The 27,590-nt window shown below is 40.1% G+C and overlaps 1 protein-coding gene across 1 annotated transcript; it reads right to left on the bottom strand.

Moving 5' to 3' along the window:
- Positions 1–27,590, bottom strand: IFNGR1 (interferon gamma receptor 1). Its single transcript, XM_059831398.1, has 7 exons — positions 27,503–27,590; positions 16,643–16,757; positions 16,057–16,229; positions 14,410–14,570; positions 13,501–13,678; positions 12,296–12,411; positions 1–5,280 (listed from the first exon to the last, which is right to left on the bottom strand). The coding sequence occupies exons 1-7, from the start codon at positions 27,588–27,590 to the stop codon at positions 4,786–4,788; spliced, it is 1,326 nt and encodes a 441-aa protein (XP_059687381.1). The 3' UTR covers positions 1–4,785.

The raw sequence follows: 27,590 nt of genomic DNA, 5'->3' as shown, positions 1-27,590 counted from the left end.
TGAACTCAGCAAGCTTCAAAAAGCAGATTTATTCTTCAATACAAAAGCTAACAGTAAGGAAAAAACGAGATTTTTTTTTAATTCGATGTAAAGACATTTAAAAATTACACTATTTACAAGTAGTTTAGTTACAAATTTCAGACAAGAACCAAAGTACGTTCAGCAGGCCCACTGTGGATAATTAAGTTTCCCAAGTCAGGAAGACTTGCATTAAACATTAGAAAATACTTTTTAGGGGTAAAGAACTCCTAGAATAAATTGGCTGATGTGTTTGTGGAGTCTTCAGACAAACGCACAGGAGGAATGATGCAGTTCTGGGGAGAAGAATGAACCATAGACCCTGGAGGTCCTACCTAGCCCAGTGATTGCATCCATTTAGAGAATATAGAAAGTGCATTAATAAATATGGTTTCATAGTTAAAGCACTGATTTTTTAAAAACCACACTAAAGAAATCTATGCAGGTCACTTATTTCATAAGATGCAAGGTGCTTTGTGTTTGGTTTGTTGTTTCAGGTTTAAGACATGCTGAAACTATTAATTTGAACCAAGTACAATAGCTCCTATTTATTAATACTAAACTGCTTACATGGCACCACTTCAGAGCAACTGGTTATTTCTAGCCTTGAGAAAAACAGCTCTTCTCATGCAAGTTTCTATTCCTGCAATCTTAACTAGTGGAGTACATGCATATTTGTATGTCTGATCTAAGCAACTGGGACACTACAAGATGTCTTGTTTCTACAGTTATCAGTAGATTTTTTTAAAACTACATTATTGATTTATGTGGAAAAAGCATAAAAGTAGAACACTTGATGCTTCTTGTGCCAGCATGCAGTATTACCACAATAGTTCCTTGTTAATTGCAGATCTGATAATAGAAAGTTACAATGCCCACACAAAACCGAGAACTAAAGAAGTTCTTAGAAATGTTGCCAGGTATTAGGCCAAAGTTTTGTGATGCAATTTCTCTTACACGGGATATATGTTTTGGAGTCTTATACTCCATCATCTCCCAACTCATCTTTAGGAGACAGGAAGGGAGGAATACTGAGCAGCCATGACAAGAGTAAAAATCACCTGAAACAGCTTGAAGAGGTGAAACCTTTTATGTGTGTCTTACTGGATAGCTGGCATGTCTGTAAAAAGCATGACTATTAAATTATTTTGAACGTGTAAGTGTTAGGCACTGGTATCCTGTGTCAAGGTGCTATGCATGAATATCCAGAAGCTTAAGCAAACTACTTCATCACAAGAATATTAGTTTATTAAACTCATTTAGTAGTTAAGTGAAAATGCATAGATAAATACCACCTGACAGCTTCCAAACCACATGGCTCAGATACTTGGTACTGCAGAACTGCAAAGGCAAGGCTAACTAGCTGTAACTGGTAAGGCATTTCCATGTTCCCTGTCCCAGGAAGTCCTCACCACTGCAGGCTCTTGGACTGTACCCTAGCAGAAATACCATCATGCACTTGCCCTGTTTTTAGGCTCTTCCTTAATACCACTACTAGCAGCTGCTGGAAACAAGACAGGGAAATAGTTTATTGACGCAGGGAACACATTCTTGTCTCACTGTGGCCTCATGTTTTCAGCTAGTCACAGCTAATAAAAGAATCTGGGGCTTTGCACACCCTTAAACTTCTTTACTTCACACTTTAAAACCTGCAAGTTGGCCTCAGCAATTTAAATATCTGAACTATCGTCGTGGTATTATTAGCTACTTGTTAAGTACACAGCACACAGATGACATACCTGCAGGGAGTGTGATAATTCAGTGGCTTTTGTAATTACAGTTCAGAAATTTTCATTAAAAAATACATTTAACCTTGTGATAGTTACAAGAAGAGGTCAGTTGTGTGCATATATATATATATGTATGTTGTATAGCACAAAGCACTCACACTCCTGTGCTTAATTTTCAGCTTACAGAATAACAGTGCCTTTCCATTATATGTAACTACCTGCCATACCAAATTTTTCCCAAATGCTCATGATATATTTCTGTGTAATTTTTTGATCAGTCTTAACATCCTTGTCCTTAATTATATCCTAGCACTCGGCTGGTTCCTTTTACTCACACAGGACTCCACGTGACTTGAAAGATTCAGGACAGTGTAGTAGTATCACAGGGGGAAAAGAATCCGAGACAGTCACTATGTTTTAAAATGCATCTGTCTGCCCTCACACAGGCAAAAAATATCATTCCTCTTCCAGTGTGGCAGAAAGGAAAACCTTCCAGAACAGAAAACACTTAATGATCTCTTATGTTTATGCAAATTTTAGAGGCTGAGTCTTAGTTAATAATTTTCCTAACACCACCACAGTTTCAACACGCACTGTTAAGAATGTAAATCTAACATTTCCAAGAAATTACATACTTCTGACAGAATAGCTTCGAGGCAGATATAGCAAATGGAATTACTACTATGGCTAATTCCTGATTTTCTTGGGGAACAGCAAGATTTTTTTGGGACAAAACTGACAGAAGGAAAACAAACTACCAATTGCAAGAAGATGAAGTACTCTGAGCAGTAGCAAAGATAGTTACTCAGCAAATTGTCTGATCAGAAACTTCTTACCAAAAACCAAACTAACCTCACAGTTTCTAATGCCCTATTTCTCCCTTCTGAGCCAAGTTTAACTTAAACATTTACTTGACATTTATAAAGTCTCAAAGTATTTATTGCAGTTCATATTTATCAACAAACCCACAAAACCTTAAAGAAATGACATCAACTTCAAGCTCTGCACAAGACACAGCTGCTCATCTCCTTAGTAGACAGACTGCTAAAAGCACACTTCAGTGGTGAACCGTATTATTAACTGAAAAGTCAGTTTAGTTTAAGTTTCAAGTGCAAGTTAATTCTGATTTTCAAAGCCTTCTTGTAACACCAAGAGAGTTACTTTCTGCACTTCTGCAATGGAGATGTCTACACACTAGTGGATCCTAAGCAATAAGTCACCTTCATCGCCTTCTACAAACTCAACCCAGAACACGACATTGAAAAAGTTACTAGGGGGTCTCACTACATTTGAACATAATGCAGAAACAAATCAAAGCCAGCTAACACATACTGAAATCTTTCTAGTTGGGCTTTCCATTACACCATAACTACAAAACTCAGCTGTTTGATTTGGCTTTTCCTAAAATTATCAAAACTCTGCTAACAGATCTGTTATCTTCCCACGAGTAGAAAAGGGAAAAATGGCTATTGTCTTTAAATCTTTGGGAATTTAGTATGTAACACTGTGGTTAATGTCTGGTATCTGCAGGAATGGAAGCAGTCCAGAAATTGCTGTATAAACTAACTTTATCTTAGCAATACTCACGCTACTGAGAAACATAAGGACAGAAGTACTATGGTATTGGCTTTGCTTTAAAACCACCTGCTATAAAATGCAAACATTTCTGATAATCCTACCAAAAATATCTTTTAAAACAAAGACATGATTTTGTATAAATGCACCACCTTGTGTCTGTAAAATTCTTTTTTCTGAACTAAGCTTCATTAAGAACTACTGTAAACATTTCCGATGAACAGAAAATACCCATCAAATCTTGTCTACAGTGAAATAACTGGTTTGCAGGCATTAGACGAAAAAGTTTTTAAATATAAAAATAAAATCCTCATCCTTCAGTTTTCAAAACTACAATCTCATGCTAAAAAATTCAGAGAGCTGTCAGACAACAATAACTTACAAACTACAACTTACTACACTACTCTTCTGTTGTCCTGAGATGTATTTTTAGAGGGACGTAATTTGCTGTAGTTCCTGAGCCATTTTCAACCTGCTAGAAAACATGTTTGGAAGAAGTCCTGTTGATTTCTATTAAAAAATCATATTGTTCTAAGAATTAGGATAAAAATGCTCTGGAGGAAAGCAGGCTTTTGAATTTTAAAAACATTTTCTAAAGAATTTGTGCAACCACCCATTACACCTTTTTTTCCCAATAACGATCAGCCAGCATGCTAATACAGGAGTTATCCAGAATATGACATGGTTACACATCATGTCTAGGTGATCCAAATGGATGCAGCTAAACACAAATAACAGCACTTTTAAAAATAGTTTTTTTAGTCACAGGACTTATGTTACTAAGGAAAAAGTCTATCATTTACTCACTGAAACGTACAAAGTAATGGTCCAGCAAGTACATAGTTCTAGTTCCAGAAAAGACTATAAATAACTGGTTCTTCCCCACAGAATCAAATTCTTAAGATATACAGGAAAAGGTTATAGACATACTCTTACTTAAAAGAAATAGTAGCATTTTGTTTAATACAAAAAATACTCTTCAAGAAAGACAAGCAAGAGAATACCTCCAATAAAGGCAAAAACTCTCAAATATTTCTTGCACATCTCTATCGTAACCAAGTGAAGGACTTCTTAAGCATTATGTTAATCGAATTAATTTTGAAAAGGATTTGAAACAGAAGGGAATAATGATACAGCTGCTGTTTTATACTCCTTCATGAAGTCTGTTCTCCATAGAGTACTGTTAAAAATCCAGAGCGCTATTTCAAATAGGAAACAGTGAGTTATGTCATATACACAAACATTTCTAAAAGTGTTTATTATGAAAATTTTCCCCCACTTTTTATGCTGTTCTCAGGCACTACTTTCAGCCCCGTTTCAGGATCCATTGTACTAAGTTGTGTACTGGCCACTCTGGTTGGATCAGAGCAAGTACAACTTGTACATGTTCATAATATAACCCAGACTTCCCATAGTAATGCTGTTCTTCCTGAGTTCTGGTTAAATACCTCAGTTGTCCCGGTTAGTCAGTTGGCCTGTAAGCAATCACAGGCTGTTCTTCACCAACATCTATCAACATATCTAATGGCACATGAGGCTTGTCATAGCCAGAAAACTTGAGACAGCTGCTTGGTATGACTGTTTGTTGTATTTCTGTAGCAGACACCTCTGGACCTGAAGAGTTACTGCACATATCCATTTGGCTACTGTCAGAAATGAAGTAACTCTCTTTTACTTTGCAATTCTGTTCATCATCAGAAGATACCTCCTCTGTGCCTTCCTTCACAGACACCTCTTCTGCTTCGGCTGGTGCCTCTGCGGGAGGAACAGAAGATACTCCTTCACTGGAATTCTCATGACTAACAGTTTCTTCTTTTGGCTCTACCTCCAGCGAGGTTACTTCATCATTCCCTGGCAATGCTGACTGGCCTGGCATGACACTTATTACAGATATGTATTTTGCCTCCGATTTTGACTCTAGAATGCCGTCTGCATTCAGGTTTCTTATCACACTGACCTTAAATGGAAAAAAAAAAAAAAAGAAATAAAAATCACTTTTAGTTCCACATAATCTACTAATTTATTTACTTTATCTTCTGTCAAAGTTTAGATGTTAAAAAAAAGATACAAGTTCGTAATACAAATCTAATGCCATTACAACCAATCCCAACAGAAATTAGCAAAATTAGAATCTGGCAAGGTCATTAGCCTGTATCTATGACTTCAACTGTTTCATTAACACTTTTATGCAAGCTCTCAAAAACACATTCTATGTGTAAACACATTTGCAAAGACGAAATCCATTTCATGTCACCCACTGTATTTTAAGTGATTTGAAGTTTGCAATTTAGAGGAAACCAGCAAAGGAAGAAAAAGCTGTAATACTCTTCAACTAGCTGGGGAAACCTTTATACTCCATAGCTAATGAGTGTAACTCGCGATGACTGTAATATTTTGTGGCAACTGTCTCAACTGGGAGGAAAGGGAACTTTGGAAAGGGATCTTTAAAATGACATGAGAACCTTTATGCATACCCAGTAGTCATAACTAGGAAGACTTCAGCATAGATATTTTTCCTCTGTCACTAAGCACTCCCTCAATGCTGCGACAAAAACTTTAATCATAGAATCACAGAATCGTTTAGGTTGAAAAAGACCTTTAAGTCATCAAGTCCAACTGTAAACCTAACCCTGCTAAGTCCACCACTAAACCATGTCCCTAAGTGCCTCATCATCTTTTAAATACCCTCAGGGATGGTGACTCAACCACCTCCCTGGGCAGCCCGTTCCAGTGTCTGACAACCCTTTCAGTGAAGAAGTTTTTCCTAATATCAAATCTAAACCTTCTCTGGTGCAACTTGTGGCCATTTCCTCTTGTCCTGTCACTTGTCACTTGGGAGAAGAGGCCAACACCCACCTCTCTGCAACCTCCTTTCAGGTAGTTGTAGAGAATGTTTCACTTTGAAACCCCTCCACAGGAAAAACATTAATTCCTTCAGTGGCCAAGCTCCAGCTTGTTTTAAATGATTATGACATGCCTTCAGGCTGTTTAGATTCTTCTGGCAGTTTGGGTTTTTTTAAAGGTGTATTCAAGAACACATATGAAAAACAAAGTAGGGTAAATTTTCAGCTGTATGATGGTGTTCCCTAAAGCTAACAGAAGGCATAGGGAGAAAGGGTTATTCAATTAATAGTGTCCGTTTCCAAAGTTCATAATTCACTACATGTGTAACACAGTATCAAATACTATAGATAAGCTAATTTCTTAATAAAATGTACACAATCACTGGTTTTTTTTTTTTTTGAGATACTTTGTAAAAAAATAATCCGACTGAAAATACCGGTTGAGGCAAATTTGGAAGAAAGGGATGTAGGTAGGAGGAGAAAAATAACGTTGTTTAAGAAAAGCTACAGATAAGCAAAAAGAACCTCCCAGTCTGTATTAGTGCAAGAACTGAGTGCGCCATCAAAAACAGATGATCAAATCTGACTGTGCTTTTCAAGAATCTTCCTTGATCAGAAGGTTGTGAGGCTGTATCTTTGTATTCATACCTTCAGTGTGCTGACTTCATTAGAACTTGCCTTAATCTCTCACTTCAACCCCATACCTTTCCCCACAGTTGCCCTGATATCTGTTGATGGTACTGTGGTTTATGCTGAATCAACGAAACTATTGGAGTTTAAAAAGCCAAACCAACCAATAAACACCACCACAAAGCAAACAAACACTCCCTGGAGAGCAGTTATTTGTAATTTAAGTGAGTTTTACAAACAGCTGTGTTAGCGCCACTAAAGTGAGGTGATCCCCTTGGGAATCAAGGACTGCAACTGGAAAACCAGTAAAGAGCATTAAGGTGTCTCCTGACACTGAGAATATACCACACTACAACCTAGCTGCCATTCAGTCATCATTCTCTCTGGATGTTCATTTTCTGTTATGCGGAAACAGTCAGAATACCATATAAAGAACATTCAGAGTAATTTCCATGAGTATGTATGAAAACCACCCGTCCATAAGAAGCAGATGCTTAAAAGATAGTTGCAGAAACCAGAATACAATCAATAATGCGTAGATACTGAAAACGTTATGAACAGGTGGTAAGATTAATGTAGCTTTTGAAAATCTGCTTATAGAGATACATGAAAAAAATATTGGCTACTTATGCTATACCAACACTGACCTTGAAGGGATCAGCATCTGTAGTTTTTCTGGAGGTAGCAAAAATCTGACTCCAATAGTCACACAGTAAGTGACAACAGAAGATAATTCGCTGTATAAGCTAGAATACTTGAGGAATGTGAATTAAAACAAAATGCTATAGAAGCTATGGCTAAAAGCTGCATTTACAACTTCCCATCTCTCCCCATACCAGTACATTCTATACTAAAGTTAAAACCAAAAACCAGTGAGTTTTGTTTCTGTCCTTTTAGGATTCTTGCATGGCTCTAAAAATCATAATCCTAAAATGTGTTAAGGGAACGCCTTGTACTCTATACAGGTTCTGCATTCCACAGTGCCAGCTGGCAATGCTTAGAGAGACCCTAAGGATAAAATATATGTATACAACTATATGTATACAACCTATACAACTACAAAGACTTTTGTTCTCAAAAAGGAAACCCGTTTTTCTCTTGGTGAGTTTTTGACCAAAGCAAGATGCTACCAAGAAACTCCGATTCCCATCCATGAAAGAAGGAAGCCATCAGAAGAAAAAAAACTCTTGTGGGTTTCCTGGTACCAAAGGTTCTTTAAATGTCTTGTCGTCATGACTCAGTGACTATTAGCAATTCATGTAGTTATTTCTAGCTTCAAAGGGAAGAATCGCAGCTCACTACACTAACTGGAATGCTTTTCAAAGCATCTCAAGTAACAAAGGTAATTAAGATATGGTTGTTATTTGAAGAAAAGTATTTACCGTAGGTAAGTTAATATTTTTCTTTCGTGTACATTATCTAATACTAGCAAACTGACAGCCATTGAGCTTAAGCTGGATGTCAGCAGTATTTCCTGGCACATGAAGGTGCTCAGATATCTTCCTGTCTCCAATGACAGCACCTGAGCTTTCAGGTCTTTCACTGTCTCAACAGACTAGGGAGATACACCAGTGGAAGCCAGGGTCAAGGATACATATAAATAACACATCCCAAAGGATCCGTAACAGTTAAGGTAATCAACAGTTTCTTTCTTAACTTTCTTTTCTAAGGGCTTGCCTGCCTACGAATTCCCAGTAATTTTCGGGTGCGCACTTTCTGAAGGAGAGTTTGAGAAATCCATTTCAAATCTTATTAGGACCTTGACAAAATCTGCACGGCCTTTGCATGTTTCCACAACAAATTAATGCTAGGTAAATGTATAAATAGGAGACTATGTTACTGCCCTATAGACGCTCACAGGAAAAATAAAATCTTCACAAAAACTAAAGAAGCAGCTTCTCTCTCGTAAGAAGACAACTATTTGTGGCAAATATGAGTCAAAATTTACAGTAACAATTACAATTTCTCCAAATAAAAAAATATGTTGTATAACCAAAAAAGCCAGAGTCACAAAGAAAATTCTTAAGTGTTTCCTGAACATCTGTAAGTGTTATGCAAGTACAGTGAGAGAACACAGCCTTGTCATTCCTGTCAGGGTCAGAAAAAAGCACCAGCACATAGCAGAAAAGTTGCCTCAAGTATGAGCTAAAAAATGGAAACTGATGCTTTCCAATGAGTCTCTCTTACAGAGTGGGTGTTTTCTACCCACTAAAACATTTGCCACCATTTAAAGATAGGAGGCACTGAAAAAAGAACAAGACAGTGAAGTTAAAGCAAAGGGAGATGCCCACAGCTTATCAGTAAATTAAGGCCAGGCTCCTTTTAAAGTGGATAAACCCTTATCGCAAATCTTCCAATAGTACAGGACAGATGACACACAGGACAAATTGGAATGAATGAAAATGGTGGGTGAAAGGATATGGCCTTTTGAAATACTTTTTGTGAGATAAATGAATGGCCTCTTGAAATACTTTTTGTGAGATAAATGAAAGAAAATGAACAGCTCTATCTACAGCTGGACTGCTGAAACATCAGATTCTTGTGATCCAGTGGAAGACCAACATGATGAAGTCTCGTAAAGGAATCTGTCCCATTTCACTAGATGCATATACCTGGTAGGATCCTACTATGAATAAGGATATTTAAAACATTTAAACGAACATTTTCTCTAATGAAGGTAATCATTCAACACCCATACTGAAAGACAGTTGCACTGTGGAAGTAGGACCTGTACACGACTGACATGTTATTCTTGGGAGTCGCAAACAGCACTGAAAAGACAATATAAAAGTTCTTGAAATCTAAATGGCAACAGATTTTTTTTTTTTTTTTCTTTTCTTTGGGTATATAAGACACTCAGCAAAGGCACCTGCTTGATGGTTACTCCTTCTTATTTTTCCTTCTGTTGGAGAATTCCAACTTACTGAAAGTCACTCAAATGATGTTTTAGCATCTACTTAAAGCCACCAGGAAGCAGATCACTGGAAGGCAGCAGTCCTAAGGTAGGACACCTTGCCTAGCCTTTTAACAGACGGAAAAACTCCCTAGATGTTTCATTTTCAGACAAGCTCAGGTAAAGCACAATGGTCATAACCTGTACAGAAAGAAATGTCTAGTATACATTCAAAGGTCAGTGAGAGGCTCTCAGCTCTAAGAAGTCTACAGAGATAACTCTATATCATTAAACTCACTATTCATATTAATTATTTACATTATTTATTCATTACTTTAAATGTTTAATTATAAAAATAACCAATAATTATCCGTAAGTTATTAATTATTCATTTTACATTCCCACATTATTCATATCACCTGTATTGAAACTATCCTTATGAGCTCTGCAATTTGTATTTGTGACTAAAGACTTCAATGGAAATTGACAGAATCACAGAATATCCTGAGTTGGAAGAGACCCATGAGGGTTATAGAGTCCAACTTCTGACTCCACTCAGAGCAACCAGAAGTTAAACCATACATCTAAGAGCATGGTCCAAATGCTTCTTGAACATTGACAGGCTCGGAGCCATGACCACTTCCCTGGGGAACTTGTCTCAGTGCTTGACCACCCCGGTAACAATCTTTATAAATAGTTATAGGTTTCATTCAGCTCCTTAGCAACAAAGCATGATGTGGAATGTGAACTAGACTGTGGTATGCTGGAACCTAGGAATCACAAGATAACATATAGCCCAGTAAATTGAGACTATCAGCACACAAATCAGTTTCTACAAGGTGAGCTGAAGTGTGAACTTGGAGCATACATCAGGAAGCTCACAGGAGTTAAGAAGCACACATTCTGTTTGTGCGATATTCTTTTTCCTAATCCCTTGGATGCGATACCATGGTGGTACTGGGAAGCCAGAATAACTATGGATCCATTGACCACAGCACTGTCATTCTGGATGAGCTGTCTTTTGCTATAATGAATGGTCTTCACAAAAACTGCTCTGTATGCAGGACATAGTGTTATGTATTCAGACAGTTACATACTGGTGTGAAGATGAAAAAACACTCTCCAGTGTCTCACTTTTTTTACAGGCCTGTGTGTTTTCATATTGGGGTCTAGCTGCAGATTCTGTCAGACAGGTTTCTCTCATCTGATTTTTTTAAAGTCTACACTGTGAATGGCTATCTCTGAACTAGCCTCATGGCTCCGTCACTGTCCATGGAAAGAAATAGGCATTTTAGAGTGTTGTGTCTGACCAGAAGTGCATAGTATTTCAGAATGAGATGAATCATCTTGTGCCACACAAGTTGATGGACTAGATTACTGCTTACTACAAAAGGATCTAGCTAGCATCACTGGCTTGTATGTCTCCATTTAGTCAGAGCAATCTCACCTCCTAATATTCTATTCCAAAGAAAGCAGGCTCCAGGGGGCATTGAGCTACTCCTGAACTATGAAGGAGTCGCTTTAAAGGGTCTTGAAGTTGAAGAATATGGACTTGAAGATCATTGCCTCTTCTCTCTAGAAGTCTTATGAGACTTCCTGCATCTGCTAAGACACACTCTTGATATGATTACCATTTACTACTGCCTCACATGGCAGTTCTTGAAAGCTGTTTCAACTGCTGCTAATTGTTCAGCTGCTGTGACTAAGGAGACACTACGAGGACATTGCAACAGTACTTGTCAGATACTCCACTCTTGCCTGATGTGAAAGCCAGGAGTGCTGCTGCTCTAAGGAACATTCACTCCATTTCCTAAGGATGGCTACAGGGAGCTTTTAAGGTAGAGCAGCTGCTGACCTCTCTTCCCGGTGACTGCTCAGTGTCAGAACAGATTTCACCCAGTTGTTCTTCCCTCTTCCTACAGCACTATCACTCCCCCCTTCCCCTTACTCTGCACATCACTAAGAACATTGTAGCACTTAGCAGTATCACAATATTACCATGTAATGAAGGAACCTCACAGGCGTCTAGTGACAGGACAAGAGGAAATGGGCACAAACTGAAACACATGGCATTTTATCTGAATGTAAGAAAACAATTTTTACTGTGAGGGTGGTTAGACTCTGAAATAGGTTGCCCAGAGCAGTCGTGGAGTCTCCTTCCTTGCAGGTATTCAAAATCCAACTGGACTGGACGAAGTCCTGGGCAACCTGCACTCACTGACCCTGCTTGAGCAAAAGGGTTGGGCTAGACAATCTCAAAAAGTCTCTTCTAACCTCCGCACTTCTGTGGTTCTGCGTCTCTCCTACTAGACTGAATACAAACCTGCACACACATCGAGTTTTTAAGAACTAAGTTCTCGAACTATACCAACTGCTGCTACTTCAGTTAGAAAGAGACTGAAGTCTAGCCCTAAAACAAATACAAGGTATCTGGTTGCAGAGGCTGTCAGAATATTAGACTGGTATAAATACTAAACATCTATGAGACCATGGTAAAAAAAAAAAAAAAAAAAAAAAAAAAAGAGACAGGCATAAAGATGTTACAGTTATAAAAGTTACCTAGCTGGATATTAAAAATCTTATGCAGGTAAGAAGTCTGAACTTACCAAAGACTTAGGCAGCTTTATGTTGTTCTTCCTTAATTTCTTGCAGCCACAACATACTGTCAAAATTAGACTCACACTCAGAATAACAACACACAGAATGATGATATCTTGTGTGCCTAAGAAGTTAGAGCAAAATCTGTTAGGAAGCTTGGAAAAATAAACCACTGCTGTATCATTTAGAATAACTTCAGAAACTGTAATAGCTCAGAATGCTTAACTGTAATGTGTGAATTTGTCACTTTATCACCATTTTTCACTCAAGAAAACTTAATTTATAAAGCATTATATCAAATAAATAACAATTAGAACAACAGAAGATTTTTCAATTTATATAAACACCATCATGTTTTTATAGAGGTAAAGGAATTTCGTAACTGATGTTTTGCGCCTTAGAGATGACAGATGGGGATGAACAGACTTGTATGTTTTTCCATGTGATAGCGTATTAATTGACATAATAATTACACATAGTCTGTGTACAATAAAATTAAAAATGTGAAATCTTCCAAAACACAGAATTGTTAACTATTGCTAGTAAGATTCCACTAGTCTGACTCTCCTTAATGTCCTCCCCCTCATCATACTGCTGCTGTTGTGCATAAAAGAAAGAACACAACTGCTTCTATCAATTTCATCTCTTCTCTAGTGAAGTTTTGGGCCATAATGAAGTAACAGTAAAGTTTGTAAGAGGTTATCAGAGATATAAAGTTGGGCCACAAGCTGCCTTTTTTCTCTTTAATTAAGAAAGATGTCAATACCTCCATTTTATGACCACAAGTTTATAGTTGCTTCAAACTCAAGAAAGTCTATACACATTTTCCTCGGTGATGAGACTGAGCAAAAAGCCATTTGTTAGAAGAGAAAGACAATGCTTCTGAAAACCATACAACTGTGTGAATGATCCATTTGTCATTTGTTAATTACACCAATGATCACGTACAACAGAAACAGGCTTTGTAATACCAATGAAGCAGGAAAAGCACGCAGAAAAAAGTCAGGGTTACTTGAAAATAATACATGATCTTTAAAGGTCTTTAGAACTGGGAAAGAGCATTTGGAAAAGAATGACCATGCTTTCCCTTTCTTCATATTCTCCCATAGGTATCCAAGTCATCCCATGGTTATATCAGAGCTCAAATACTTAGCTAGAACAGATCTCTGGTCAGACTCAGTATGTTCTTACTAAAGTTTTAGAATCCCCTTACTCAATGTCTGCTTGAGAGGAACATGAATGCAGCTTTCTTCTGATGGGGTGCCAATTATCAGATCACTATATAAACTTCCTTTTGCTGAAACACAGTAAATGGAACCTTCAGCAGGAATTGGGATGTTGAGGCTACATTTATACAGTGTACAGTTTTCTTCAGCGAACTCTTCTTTACTCTGCAAAAAATGAAAGTCACATTATATCATTTGACTCAATACAACGATATAAATGTTACAGTACCTTCCAACACTTCAAAAAATGTTGAAACAATTTTAGATGCATCTCCTGCATCATCTATATGCCTTGCAAAAGTGTGTGAGCTTCGGCTATCAGCTTATGAACTACCTTAAGATGTTGCATTTGATCAGACTACGGTGCTTTCAGCTAAGATTTGCGCTGTTCATAGTCTAGATTCACATCCTTAATTCACTTATAAAACTTGTACCTGGATGCATATGAAAAGGTAACTGCAAATAAACATACCTACTATCATTTTCCTCAAGTTCACCCTCCATGATTGCTAAATAAAGTGGTATCAATATCTTGAAAGGTAATCTTCTTAAATGAAAGGTCTATCTAGACAAGTGAAAAGGGCACGAGTAAAGTTACCAATGTTTTAGCACATATTCAGACACAATAGCATGGGATCAAGTAACTCTATCTTGTGTACAGCTAATGCAATAATCTCATTTTTGTTATAAGATGTCCATTTGGACAACTAAAATCCAGACCTTCCACTCACATATCTCACTGTGATGCACTTGACATTTTACGGCTTCCATAGTCCTGTTACGTTCAACAGTCTTCTTGATATCTGTTGGCTCTTTGTGTCACAGGAGTGAACTCATTGTTCATGCGTTTAAGGTAAACCAGTATTTTTAATTTAAAGTTTCATTTTGGAACTTACCTGATTTTTACTATCCCAAAAAGTCACCAAGTACATGAGCTCTGAATATATGTCTCCGATCCAAGGAAGAATTTCCACAGATGGGAATGCAGGATGGTAAATATCAACCACGATTTTATCATCATGCTTTGAGAGATTCAGTTTTGGTGGTCCTAATTTTCCTGCAACACATTGCACTTTTGCTATTAGGCCAAAGCTTTTAAACATGCTATTTATAGTTAGCTTTCCAAAATTAATCAGAGATTTGAGAAGAATTACATATTTATTTCAATGTTGTTAATATCGCACAGCTGTGACACTTAGAAGTAACAGAGGCCTTTGGATACATTCATGAATCTACCTCTAAAATGGAAAAGGAGATTGTCCGTGCAGAATTTCACTGTTAAACAATCCAACTTTCCTATACACATAAAGCCATAAAAATTCAGCTCACTGACAACTGAAAAAATAACGAGGCAATTAAACATATATATGTGAATGAGAACAGAACACAAAATACTGCTGACTAGATCCCACCATAAATCATGCTCAGCTAAAAACAATACTGTATTGAAACAAAGGCTATCTGAAAATCTAAACAAATCTCATCTTGAGCAACAGTACTTAGGAAGCCTGATTTCCCATGGCAATGGCCTATGTGAATTTCTGGTGTCTAACGATCTGACTGAACAGATGAGTTTCTTCTTCAGTGGGAAAACGATTTTGCCTCTCTCCTCCATACATGGCTATCAATTTTCTGCAAACTGTCAGACTAAGCATTATTACCACAAATTCTGTCCCTTTCGTCAAATACAAGAAATCAGCCACTGATTCCAAGTCATGGGATTATTGGGTGGGAAGGGAATCACAGTGGAAAACAAAGAGGGACTCCAGTTCTTCAGCTCCAGCAATGCAGAAATCCAGCTCTATAGTACAGTCCAAGTCAGGGAGAATCTCATGGGCAACGTCCTGCCTGAATACATTGAGAATGGAGCAAGTACGAGAGGAAGTCTCTCAGTCTTTCCTCACTCTCTTGTGTCTGCTTTGCACTGCCCATGCAACGCTGAAGCCTGCCCCACTGTTTTGGACAGGTTGACCTGGAGTCTAGACACACAATTTACTTTTACAATATTGATGTGAAAAACACCGATTTCTCCTGAAGCAGCCCAAAGGATTTACATGAATAATGAGTCACTGTCGGTTGTCCAGCTACAGTGGAGTCCCATAGCTTCTGGATACTATCTAGGCACTTAAACTTGTCAGCACATGGGATTATAGTGTCAAGCAAGGCATCACCAACCACCTGAATACTACTTCAATGATGCCTGAAGGCACATAGCTTCCAGTGGCAGTTTCTTACCCTAAATTGGTGTCTGGGACACCAGGCAAGAATATGGGAAGGATGCAGAGAGTGTACCATCAGCATCACTTTCTTGCCTTCAGAAGTTTTGAAAAAACATTCAGATACCACAGTGCCAGGGCTAACAAGTCCCTACAGAGGCAGAACTTCAGAAGTTCCTACTGAACAACCATCATGCTTCATTTCATCCTGGACTCCTGACTTTATGATATTCCCAAATGAGACACAATAACACAGCGAAAAGGATAATTACTAACTTTTTAAATTTTGGGAAAAAATTACAGGGTTTAGTTTATGATGGAACTTACCATGCCTTTGCAAAATAAACTCCTTTGTCTCAACATACTCAGACTGTTGTGACCCAACAACAGCTTTAACTCGAAGCCAGTGAGAGGCAAAAAGGTCATGTATTTCCCTTGAGAGGTCACAAAAATGAGCTGAAATGTTCACACAAGTTGACACGATCTTATAGTAACCTAAACTGTAAAACAGATCAAGTAATAGTTAACAGAATTTCAATTGCACAATATTGTACAATACACTGCCTGCGACAAAACATCTGTGAGGGTGACTGAGCACTGGCACAGGTTGCCCAAGGAGGTTGTGGAATCTCCGTTCCTGGAGATACTCAAAAGCCACCTGGACATGGTCCTGGGCAACTGGCTCTAGGTGATCCTGCTTGAGCAGGGAGGTTGGACTAGATGACCTCCAGAGGTCCCTGCCAACCTCAACCATCCTGTTACTTGACAAATTTTGCCTTAATTTACACTTAGGCAGCCTTGACCCTACATGACTTCACGACACAGAAACAAAAGAATTTACCATGGACTGATTGCTTTTATACACTTCTAGAGAATATCAGATACAGGAAATGACAAAAGAGTAAGAACTTACTTGTAAGGTTTGATTTCCACAATAAAATGAGGAGTTTCAGACATAGGTGGGTACTGCCAATGCACGACAGTTTTGAAATTTTCGGATGTTACTACAATCTGCGTTGGTGAAGGCACTAGAAGAAATAGAATTGCATTTTGATAAACAGACCTAGACAAACATAATAACAGCCAAATATATTTCTAAATTATTTGGAAAAGGCAACACATTAGAAATGACTGGAAAAATTAGGCATAAAAATTGGAAATACTTCCCCCCAAATTGACTAGTTTGTCACTAGTACAAACACAGATGAGCCCTGCAAGCTGATTTATTATTCTTGTCTCTACAGAGACAGTTTTCTTCCTGACTGCAACCCAGAACCTCAGATAACCCATGCCAATTGAAAGCAAGTCCATCAGATAACCCATATCAGGTTCATAAGCTGTGACAATTATAGCCCTATGTTGGCAGTATACAGATACACCAGCAAGACAGATAGCGTCTTGTCTTTCCCTGCAATATGCTGCATGCTTACCCAGAGAAGTGGTGGAGTCACCATCCCTGAAGGTATTTAAAAGACGTGTAGACGTGGTGCTTAGGGACATGGTTTAGTGGTGTACTTGGCAGTGTTGGGTTTTCGGTTAGACTCGGTGATCTTAAAGGTCTTTTCCAACCTAAATGATTCTACGAATTTACTGAAGTTAGAGGAGATTAGCCCAGCTCCTGTAGATTTCTCTTGCTCTTCAGAAACTGAATCAGCGTGGGGCGCACGCAAGACAGGGGCAGGAGGGAAAGAGGGTACCTAAGCTGCACTATCAGGGTCTGAGCTCCAGGAGGGTCCTACTGAATCCTACTGCCTCCTGACTCAGTCATGCCAAAAGACAACAGGCCTGCTGGGCAAAGCCTGGATTCAATGTGAATTTCTGACAATGCCATTTTTACCACTCCAGCAGTATTTTTGGAAAGCTGTGATGATAATTATAAACTACTAACATTTGTAAGGAATTTGAACACTGAAGCTGTAATGTAGTTCTATATACAGGAAAACATTTCAAGTACATTTAATGAACAGCATCAGAGATAACGTAGTAAGCAATACAAAAATCAAAAGCAGCATTGATATTTTCCTTGTACAGCAAGCTCCTGTTCTAAGCACCAACAGTGACAGGGATATCGAGGGAGCAGCAGGGGAAGGAAAGTTACATGATCCTGTAACTACTGAAGGCTGTCACATGGCTTTCAGAAGGGGAAAAAAAAAAAAGAAGGTCACTCAACCCATTTTAATTGTTACTTCTTAGCTTCTCAATGTCTGGTTTGGCATCCTTAATATTCATTTAATATAGCTTTTTTTGAAATGTTGACAGGTAACTCATATTTGACCTGCTCTAGACTGCTACTTGTTCACAAAGCAAGTTGTCCAACTTCACTCTGTGATATATTGAGGGAAAGTAAACAATTTTCACATCTTGAGAACAAGACCACAAAGATAACACTCTACAGAAAGTGATACACAGAGGCTGCGATATGCTATTAACCACGAAGATTTGATACACGTAACACACATCACTCTGCAAACGCTGCTGTTTAGTTATGTTTTAATATGTACAAAAGTGGTATTTCAGTTATTGGAAAAAAGGAACACAATCATCACATTCTCAACCACAAGGAAAAAAAGGTGACAAGTTGACAGAAGAGGTGTCAAAGCACACAAACGTTACTTCAAACATTTAGTTTTAAGACACAGTGTAGTAAGTCTTACAAAATTTTACTTTTGTGTACGATTATACAAATAAAACTATGCTTAACAGAAAAGTGGCAAATGAAATCCCAGAACATATTTGAACTGCCAGCAGAAGCTACCCAGCTTTTAGTTATGCAGTTACACACCAGTTGGCTTACTCCTCCTCATTCTTCCTCCCATCCCCACATTTTTGTTTTATTTTGTACACAGAGTTGTTACCCTGGATTTCAAGAGAACCAACTTTAAGCTATTCAGGGAGCTATTTAGCAGAGTGCCCTGGGAATCTGCTTTTGAGGGCTTAGGGATCCATGAGTGCTGGTCAGCTCTGAAGAGCCACCTTTTAAAAGCACGGGAGCAGGCAATCCCATGGTGTCATAAGTCAAGCAAGCAGGGCAGAAGACCAGCTTGGCTGAACAGGGAACTTCTTGTGGAGCTCAGGAGGAAAAAGAAATTGTATGATCTCTGGAAGCGAGGTCAGGCTTTGCAGGAAGATTACAGAGTCATGGTTCACAGGGAGAAGACAGAAAAAGCCAAATCTAAACTGGAGTTGAAACTGTCTAGTGCTGTTTCAGATAACATGGGCATGTTTAAGTACGTTAATGCAAGTGGAGGTCTAAGGAAAAAATTGAACCAATACTTGTTGAAGATGGTCATCTGACTAACAGGGATGAAAAAAAGTGAAGGCATTCAATGTTGGGGTTTTTTTTGCCTCGGTCTTTAGTAATACTGGTAGACCTTTGGCTGCCCAGTCCTCTGAGTCAGAGGACTCTGAGTGCAGGAACAGTGACTTTCCATTTGTGGACACTAAAATTGTAAGGGACCAGCTGTATCAGCTGAATGTTCACAAGTCCACGGGATGTTCACAAGGCCTAATGGAATTCACCCCAGAGCACTGAAGGAGCTAGCGGATGTTACAGCTGGATCCCTCTTGATCATCTACCAAAGGTCTGGGGAGGTCCCTGCTGACTGGAAGCTAGCCAACACTATTCCAATTTACAAGAAGGACATGAAGGAAGATCCAGGAAACTACAAACCTTTAGTCTGGAAAAATTATGGAGAAGATCATACTGAGTGCTATCGAAAGACATTTAAAAAACAATACAATCATCAGGTACAGTCAACATGCGTTCACAAAGGGAAAGTCCTGTTTAACACAGTCCAACTGTGAGAGGAGCAGGTACACGGTGCTCTGGGTGAAAAGCTGGCTGAACTGCAGGGCTCGAAGGGTTGTAGTGAATGGGGCTACATCTGGGTGGTGACCAGTCACCAGTGGTGTTCCCCAGGGCTCAATTCTAGGGCCAGTCCTGTTCAATATTCTTACCAATGATCTGGATGCTGGAGTTGAATGCACCATTAGGAAGTTTGCTGATGATACCAAACTGGGAGGTGCTGTTGACTCTCACAAGGGACGAGAGACCTTACAGAGGGATCTAGATATACTGGAGCACTGGGCAATGATTAATGGGATGAAATTCAGCAAGTTGAAATGCCAGATTCTGCACCTGGGATGGAGTAACACTGGGCACAAGTATAAATTGGGAGAGGAGTGGCACAGGAATGTAATACTCTGAAGTACTTGTGAATGCTGAGCAACCAACTAGAACTAAAAAGAATCTACCAAGTCACTCCTCCACAGCTCCATGAAAGACTACTCAACCTAATTCTCCACTCTTCCATCCAGAGATGATTTTTAACATGTTCCAGCTCTGAGACAACAAAGGAACTAGCAGAAAACAAGCCTTCCTCATGAAAAGACAACTTCCTTCACAAACTATACCACCATATAAACCACCTTCCCCGCCACCAGTAACATCACTACCAACATGTCAAGATCTCTGATGTCACTACAAGTTGGCCTTGATCACTTACAGGAATGAGTTTACACATACCATCAGCTTATCCTTTTCATCTTCACATTTAACAACTTTTCTTTCAGTGATCAAGTTAGTCAAGCATCTTCTCCCTCCCTGATCTTTCATTCCATATCCTCAAGACAGACCTAAAGGACACCTTTCAGCATGAGGTGAGAAGCTAAAAGTCATAATTCTACATACAAACAAAAGCCAGTAAAAGAATAGGTTCATAGCACACCTCTTCTCACCTCATTAACCTCTCCATGTTTCACAGGCCAAGAACTACCTCCCTCTCTTTTTCTAAGGGATGACACCTTATTACTCCTTTTACCACTTCTCTTATTCTCGACAGACACCAGCCATCTTGTTTCTCGAGTGGTCTAATGGATATGTAGTAAAGTCAAATGTAAATTGTTCTCAGCTTTTGAGGTTTGCTGGTTCTACTTTAAAGCCAAAGAAAGGCCAAAAGCTCATCTCCTTTCCCTAATTACACTGGCTATTTTCATGGAAGGCTTTTTCTACCTGCAAACCTTGCCTAACCAATTTGTGTGACCAAGGACCTTACTCTTCAGGTCATTTAGCAATAATACACAGAAACTTAGTGCAAGGGACAGCAGCTTAAGATACAGAAGTGAGTGCTTGGCACTGCAACAGTTCAGACCAAAGGATCTCAAAACAGGCACAGAAAATGGATTAGCTTGTGATGACCCATGGAAAGTCTACTTCTAAGGCCTTGGTCAGACAATTCAAGTCCCTTTCTTTACGTTTGTTATCTCCCCTGCATGCCCCTCCCCAACCAATCAAATGGTCTTCATTGTTCAGCTCACAGCCCCTTTACTCAGGCTATCTGACTTCTAATGGTTTCTCCTCCAGCCAGTGCAGAGACGGAACCTTGGGACACCCCAGCCTCATTTCACTCTACCATCTAGACTACAGACCATAGAGAACATTGCAGATTTTCAAAGTGCTAACATCTAATATTCATAGATGCTATTTCTGCATATTGCCAGTTAAAAATGCCCTAATACTTTATGTGAACACTGTTTTACTTAACCCATAATGAAGCATTAATTTTTTAAACGTTCCATCCTATTCTATGCTGTTCAACAGGCACAACTGGAGGAAGATGATAGTGGCTAGTACCACTATGTTAATCTTTTATTATAAATCAGGAGTTTTATGTTTAATATAAACGCAGCAACACTCAAGGTGCAAATTCAAACAGTGAGAAACTAAGTGTGGAAAAAGTGACAAGAAAATTGATCAGCAATTTATGTCACAATGCATGATACAGGACACCCAGCAAGTTCTAGTTTGTCTCCAGTTCAAATGCAGTGATTTTCATCCACAGTTAGCTCTGTTCACCTTGCCTTGTAAGCAGCAATACTGACTGACAGAAAGGCAACAGAAATGTCAGAACAATTTTTTCACAGAAATACAGAAATTGACTTGTGTATGTGCATTGTGGAACAACATAAGAGGAACTTCAGACAGCAGCTCTATATCCAGAGAATAAAGGAATAAAAGGCAAAGGCAGGCCAGTCAGATTTACTTTTTTTTTTTTTTAAGAGTACTAAAAGAAACTCAGGATGCCAGGATTTTGAGGATAAGGAACTGGAATGTTGGAAAGCAAAGGTAAGAGTAAGGGAGGAGCAAACACAAGCATGACCAGAGGGTGACCTAGAAGTTGAGCATTTAGCAAAGAACAGACATGGGAATGCAACCACAGAGTTTATGTCAGCAAACTCACACCTGCATCAGTTTATAACCAACATACATAACTCGGACAAATGTGAACATTTATTTGTTCATATACGAACAATCCAGACTAACTATTGCTGCCATATCGGTGGCAAAGACTTCAGCAGGTGTGACTATGGTGGTGTGTGTATATAATCAAATATCTTCTTAATGTGCAATTATCTTAACTAATGTATTTAAGTTTCAGAGACATTTAATATCTTCAGCAAACTTGCACAGTGGACAGGAAGGAAATACATGTGAGAGGAAATGAAAAACCAAATACCACCGAAAGACTTTTGTTTTACTGCAAATATCTGCTGCTTGGTTTCAGGCTGCTGAGAAATAAGTGTTTTTTTTCCTCAAAGTAACAGGAACAAGTGTACCTAGTTGCATCTTCTAAGACTAAGGAAGATAACTCATAGAATTAACCCACTAGGTGCACACAGTATATGATACAGTTCTGCTTCAAAAGCATCCATCAAACCAGAAAATGCTTGCTTCTATCTACAAGACAAGGCTAACTTGTCTTGTTTTGTACATTTACTTCCCCAAGTCAGAAACACCACACTGCACATCCTTCACAGATCTCAGCAGGGACAGACACATGCAAACTGAGAAAGACTTCTATACTAGCTTGAAACTAGACTATCTTGTTCACTATATAAATGCTCCTGTGGAAAGTACTCCCGAAATACAAGTTTGAAGCAGCCATCTAGTCAATAAAAATCTATTTTTAAAGCACATACAGAGGGACTTCATTTTTTTTTTTATGTAAGTAGATGTCCCACCTGTTCATTGACCCTCAGCAAAGCATCGCCCAACAGCAAAAATTAAATCAATGAACTGGAGAACTGGACATTTCAGAGACATAAAAATGAGACAGCCTTTAAACCGATGTTTATATCTTGTGCAACACCAAAGTTCCTTCTCTTATTCTGGCAGAGGCCACGAGACATTACTGTATACACAGAGGCATTTATCACCACTGTTCACAGAAGCGGAATTTAACTGGAAGTGCAATAATGCATGTAACAGAACAAGGCCTGATGAGTCCACAATGCAGACTCTATGGTACAGCCATCTCAGACGACAGCGACTTAAAGAATCAGAGTTCATTCAAGTTGCATGTGCCTGTTAAACATCACTTAGGCACTGAAATACAGATTGAAAGCTTAAGAAGACAAACTGTGAAAAAACAAGTAAAACCGTCTTTTGAAAGCTGGCTCGTTTTCTGGATTTCCGTGAAAAACAAACAAATCCCTATAATCCCCAAGTGATACTTCATAGGAAAACAGTTTTAACCCATTTTCAAGAGGCCAAGAGGGACAACAGTTTGAACTTTGCTGTGTATTCCCGCCAAGTGGGTAACTCATCATTTAGCCTGTTAAAAGACAGCCAGATACAATACTAACAAATCAGCCCCTGACTGGGAAAGCGGTGTGCCTTCCTTATGCCAGCCCTGTGCTCCATCTGAGCTCATATATATCCATTTTAACTGCACCCAGAAAGGGTAGCAGCTTTGGTGACCTCACAAGTGTAAAAGTCATTCTCCTTAGCTTTCACCACCACTGAAGGAGAAGACAAGGGAAACAGGATCAGATAAATCTGCACTACCCGAGGAATGCTGCAGGACTCCGCAGCAATACACAATGGAAAAAAATCAAAAGGTGACATAAAGGCAGCCTATACCCTGGAAAATGGATTCAGAGTAGCAAGTTTGTGCTAAGGGTGAAAAATAGCATGTAAGAATAATTCCTGGTTCTGAAAGCTGTATTTTCTTACAGAACAGACCTCACTGATCACTTAGAGCCTCAATTCAATCTGTTCTGAATGAAACAAAATTGGCCTGTATTAAAGCAGAGCACAGCCATCTGGGGGCTAGGAGAGAGCTAGGAGCACTGCCCAGAACTGCAGGACAGAATTTCAGCAGGCAGAGGACAGTGCTTAGCACAGGCTGCAAGAGCACCAAGCACGTGCCATGGGGACAAATGGGAAATGACTGTCAGAGAGGGGGCTCTGTCCACTGCCACGTTCCCCTTCAGGGCGGCACACCTGGGTTAGCATGCATCCGTCTCTACCTTGCGCTTCTGGCAGGCCAGGCACTAAAGATAAACAGCTCAGTTCCTGTTCTTGTCAGACTGCTGGAGGGAAGACTGCCTGTAGGCTGGCTTTGGCGGGGAGCTCAACAGACCGGCAAACACCAAGCAGCAAAGTGCTGAAGAATTTTGCTCCTGCTACCTGCCCGGCCTTCTTCTAAGTGGCAGCAGCCATACAGCGTATGTGGAGAGGTTTGAATGTGGTTGCCTTCACCTGCTTTCCTTTATCCCTCCAAAAGAAACCCAGCACATACACTTCTCCTGTAATGCCGCTCCTATACCTTGATGGTACTTCCTTAATAAAGTTATTCAAAACAAGCTTAAATCAGTGCATGTGAGAGCAATTCTATGCAGAAGGTTCTATCAGAAGTCGTCAAAAGATCTTAAATACAACAAGGAAACCACATTCAATTTACAAATGAAGGGAGTACCAAGACTAGGGGTAAAATTTAAAGCTATTAATTTTCTAAATATTTAGTGAAATGAACTTTAAGGATTTCACAGGAATCAGGAATAAACACTACACACAGTATTTAGTGCATTTTACAGCTTCTGTTTACAACAGATTTTTATTTCCTCGGGGCTCAGAGGTTCCACAGAGCTTTTAAATCATTGTTTATGATAAAAACCTCCACAAGGTGGTATGCTGTACAGAGAGGACAGACCTAGATCACCATCTTAAAAAAACCACAGGAAGTTGCACAAGATGGACATTTAAAAACCGCTGTAACAGATAAAACAATATTTAGCTTCTATCATTTTATGACTATTCTTCCCTTTTGCTATAGCTGAGAAGTCATTATAATAGGCGATATCTAAATACAGCACTTCCTATCATCTGATTTGTTTTTGTTTGCAGCTGGACAGAAGAACTGCTATGACTGCTAATAATCTGAACTATAAAAGAACAACTGAAGACCACCACAGAACAGGAAGTCAGCCACAAAAACAAAGTACACACATCGCTTTGGAAATCTGGCTTTCAGTGTGCAAGAAGCACCGGAACTGCTATCACAGTCTCCAGATCTTCTCCTCCTCCTACTACTATAATCTTGACCAGGGACCTCCTCTTCCAGGACCCTTAAATGCAGACCAAGAGTTCCCATCAACAAGCGCCCAGCTCCACTGATGAGTCACAGGCATGTTAAGCACCCAGCTGTAGGAAACGCAGGGGGTATTCAGCTATTCAGACAACTGCTGTTAGGTTATCTGGCTTTTCTGTGGAAAATTGTGTCCTACAAGAGAAGATGAAGGTGAGTGGGCATTTCCTCATTACACACTCAGCCTTGAGATACGTATTACACTACCGGCACACTGAAAGCCCTGCTAAGTCTTAAGAAAAAAGTCACTGTATCATTGTGAAGGAATGCATCATAAACATGCTTCAGAATTCCCCTTCTACTTTCACCCTTCCACTGTAAGCCAGCACGTCTGCTTGCATCAATGTAATAATGAAGTAAGGACATAGTATTAGTTCGTCATTACAGATATAACCAGCATTTTCATTCAGCTAATACATGACAACATCTATTAGAATTCCCTTCATGTTTTTGTTCACTAAAAACCTAAGGTTTTGCTTAATTGACAAAGTCTCTGAAGGGTATGGCTACAGAGGCTGTGGCCAACCTGAGTTCAAGTCACCAGGAAAACTCTGCTTGTGTTTTCAAAACCTAACCGAGAAGTATATTCCGCTCCTTTCATCTGAGGGTTTGCTGCACTCGCACAGAAAAATGAGCTTTTTGCTTTAGGCAGCTTGCCGCATCAACTACACCACAGCATTGTTCTGTAGTCTTACACCGAGGTAACTGTTGTGCTGGACTAGGCTGGATTATGGCAGGTTAGTTTTACAAGAAGTGATTTACTGGCATTGTGTCTTTACCTTAAAATTGCTTAATGCAATGTAAAAGTAGCATATTCTATTAGTAATAAAAGCATGCCCTTAAAAGAGGTGAAGTCAGATCTCGAAAGACAGTATTTAACATATCAAGCCTCCTTACTGCTAAAATGTGAAAAAAATTAGTTTCCCTGCAAGGTTTACTGGTTAACAGTCATCCACCAAGCCAAACAAACTGGATACTTCATATGTAAACTAGCACACGACAAGTCAGCAGACAGACTACCGTTTTTACTGCTCCTAGTCCACGTCAGGTGAACCTACACAGTCTTCCAAAGTCCCATACGGTGTGGCCTGTCCCCAGGGGCAACTGAGTTCAGTCACTCCACCTGGGCATGGATCTAAACTGCATGAAGTCCCAGTGAATCTGCATTATGCATCTGCAGAATCCAAGGAGCCTGGGGTATAATCAGCATTTCTGCGACCAACTGCAAGCAGCATTTTAGTTAAGTGGATCTTGCTTTGTGGGTAAAGCTCAGGAGAGTACTGCTGCATCTATCAAATGCGTGGGCATGCTTCCTATTTCAAGCCCTTTCACGAAGGGCGTAACTTGCAACACCCTGTACACAGCTCTCAATATTGTTAAAAGTTAAATGTATATTCTGTTTTGACCTGACCTATTAGACAGCAACGTCTGGCCTTAATGAGCTGCTCCAGTTTGAAGTGAAACTTGTAAATGAGACTGAATATTTCTTTCATAATTTACTTGCAACAACTCTGCCCAAACAGAGACAAAACTCTGTTCGTTGCTGGCAGGTCACCCCTCCTCCCCATCAGTGCTTGGCTGAAACGTGCCCCCACACCTGTGGTCACGGCCACGATCCCGATGCCTTGTTTGGACTCCCTGGTCTCGGACTGCCCATCTTTGCTGTGAAATTCCCAGTTCCTCCGCTTTTTTGGACACATACATTTATAAAGCACAGTGGAGTAGGCGGGTTCTGTGTGCACCCTACTCTTGCTTTACGTGACAAAACGCACGAACACCTGGAGCAGCGATGGGTATCAGCCACCTTACCGTACTGCAACCATTTCTTACAGGTGCGTAAGGCCAGGGGTCAGGCCTGTCGCAACAGCTAGGCAGAAGGGACAGGTTTCAAAACGCACGGAAGCGCTGCGTTACCACAGATGATTTGCATGCCGCCAGATCACTCCCACGGCAAAGCGGGATCTCGCACCCAAGAGAGAGCTCAAGCGGTACCCGGTCGCCTGGGCGGGACAACACGGCACAGCCCCCGGGGCGCGGCGGTGGTGAAGCTGAACAACGCGGGACTCCCCTCCCTCGCCGCCGCCGGCTGCTCGCTCTCCCGGGGCAAGGCGGGCCCCACCGCTTCCCCTCCGCCTCCCCGCGCCCGCGGAGGGCGGCGGCAGGGACGCGGGGGCGGGGGCCCCACCGCGGTCCCGGAGGCGCTCGGTCACGAACGACTCCGGGCCCGTGCTGCCGGCCGGCCCGCCTGCCCTTGCCACGCCACGCCACGCCACGCCACCCCGTCCCACCACCCCGTCCCGTCCCCCCATCCCGTCCCGTCCCCCCATCCCGGCCCCGCCCGTTACCAGCGGGCTGCTGCTCCGCGCGGGAGGCCGCGCTCCGGCGGGGTGCCAGCAGCGCCGGGAGCACCAGGAGAGCCAGCGGCACCCGCAT

The sequence above is a fragment of the Gavia stellata genome, chromosome 2, assembly GCF_030936135.1.
Source record: "Gavia stellata isolate bGavSte3 chromosome 2, bGavSte3.hap2, whole genome shotgun sequence".
Classification (NCBI taxonomy): Eukaryota; Metazoa; Chordata; class Aves; order Gaviiformes; family Gaviidae; genus Gavia; species Gavia stellata.
The sequence above is the reverse complement of the archived record's forward strand: the minus strand, read 5'-3'. Positions and strand labels throughout refer to the sequence as shown.

Bases quoted from the DNA above. Each gene is read 5' to 3' on its own strand.
- IFNGR1 (XM_059831398.1), bottom strand. From the start codon at position 27,590: ATGCGGGTGCCGCTGGCTCTCCTGGTGCTCCCGGCGCTGCTGGCACCC. The intron at 16,758-27,502 runs GTAACGGGCGGG...TATTTCTTCTAG, and splicing joins CGCGGAGCAGCAGCCCGCTG to TGCCTTCACCAACGCAGATT. The intron at 13,679-14,409 runs GTAAGTTCCAAA...CATTTTTTGCAG, and splicing joins TTTGGGATAGTAAAAATCAG to AGTAAAGAAGAGTTCGCTGA.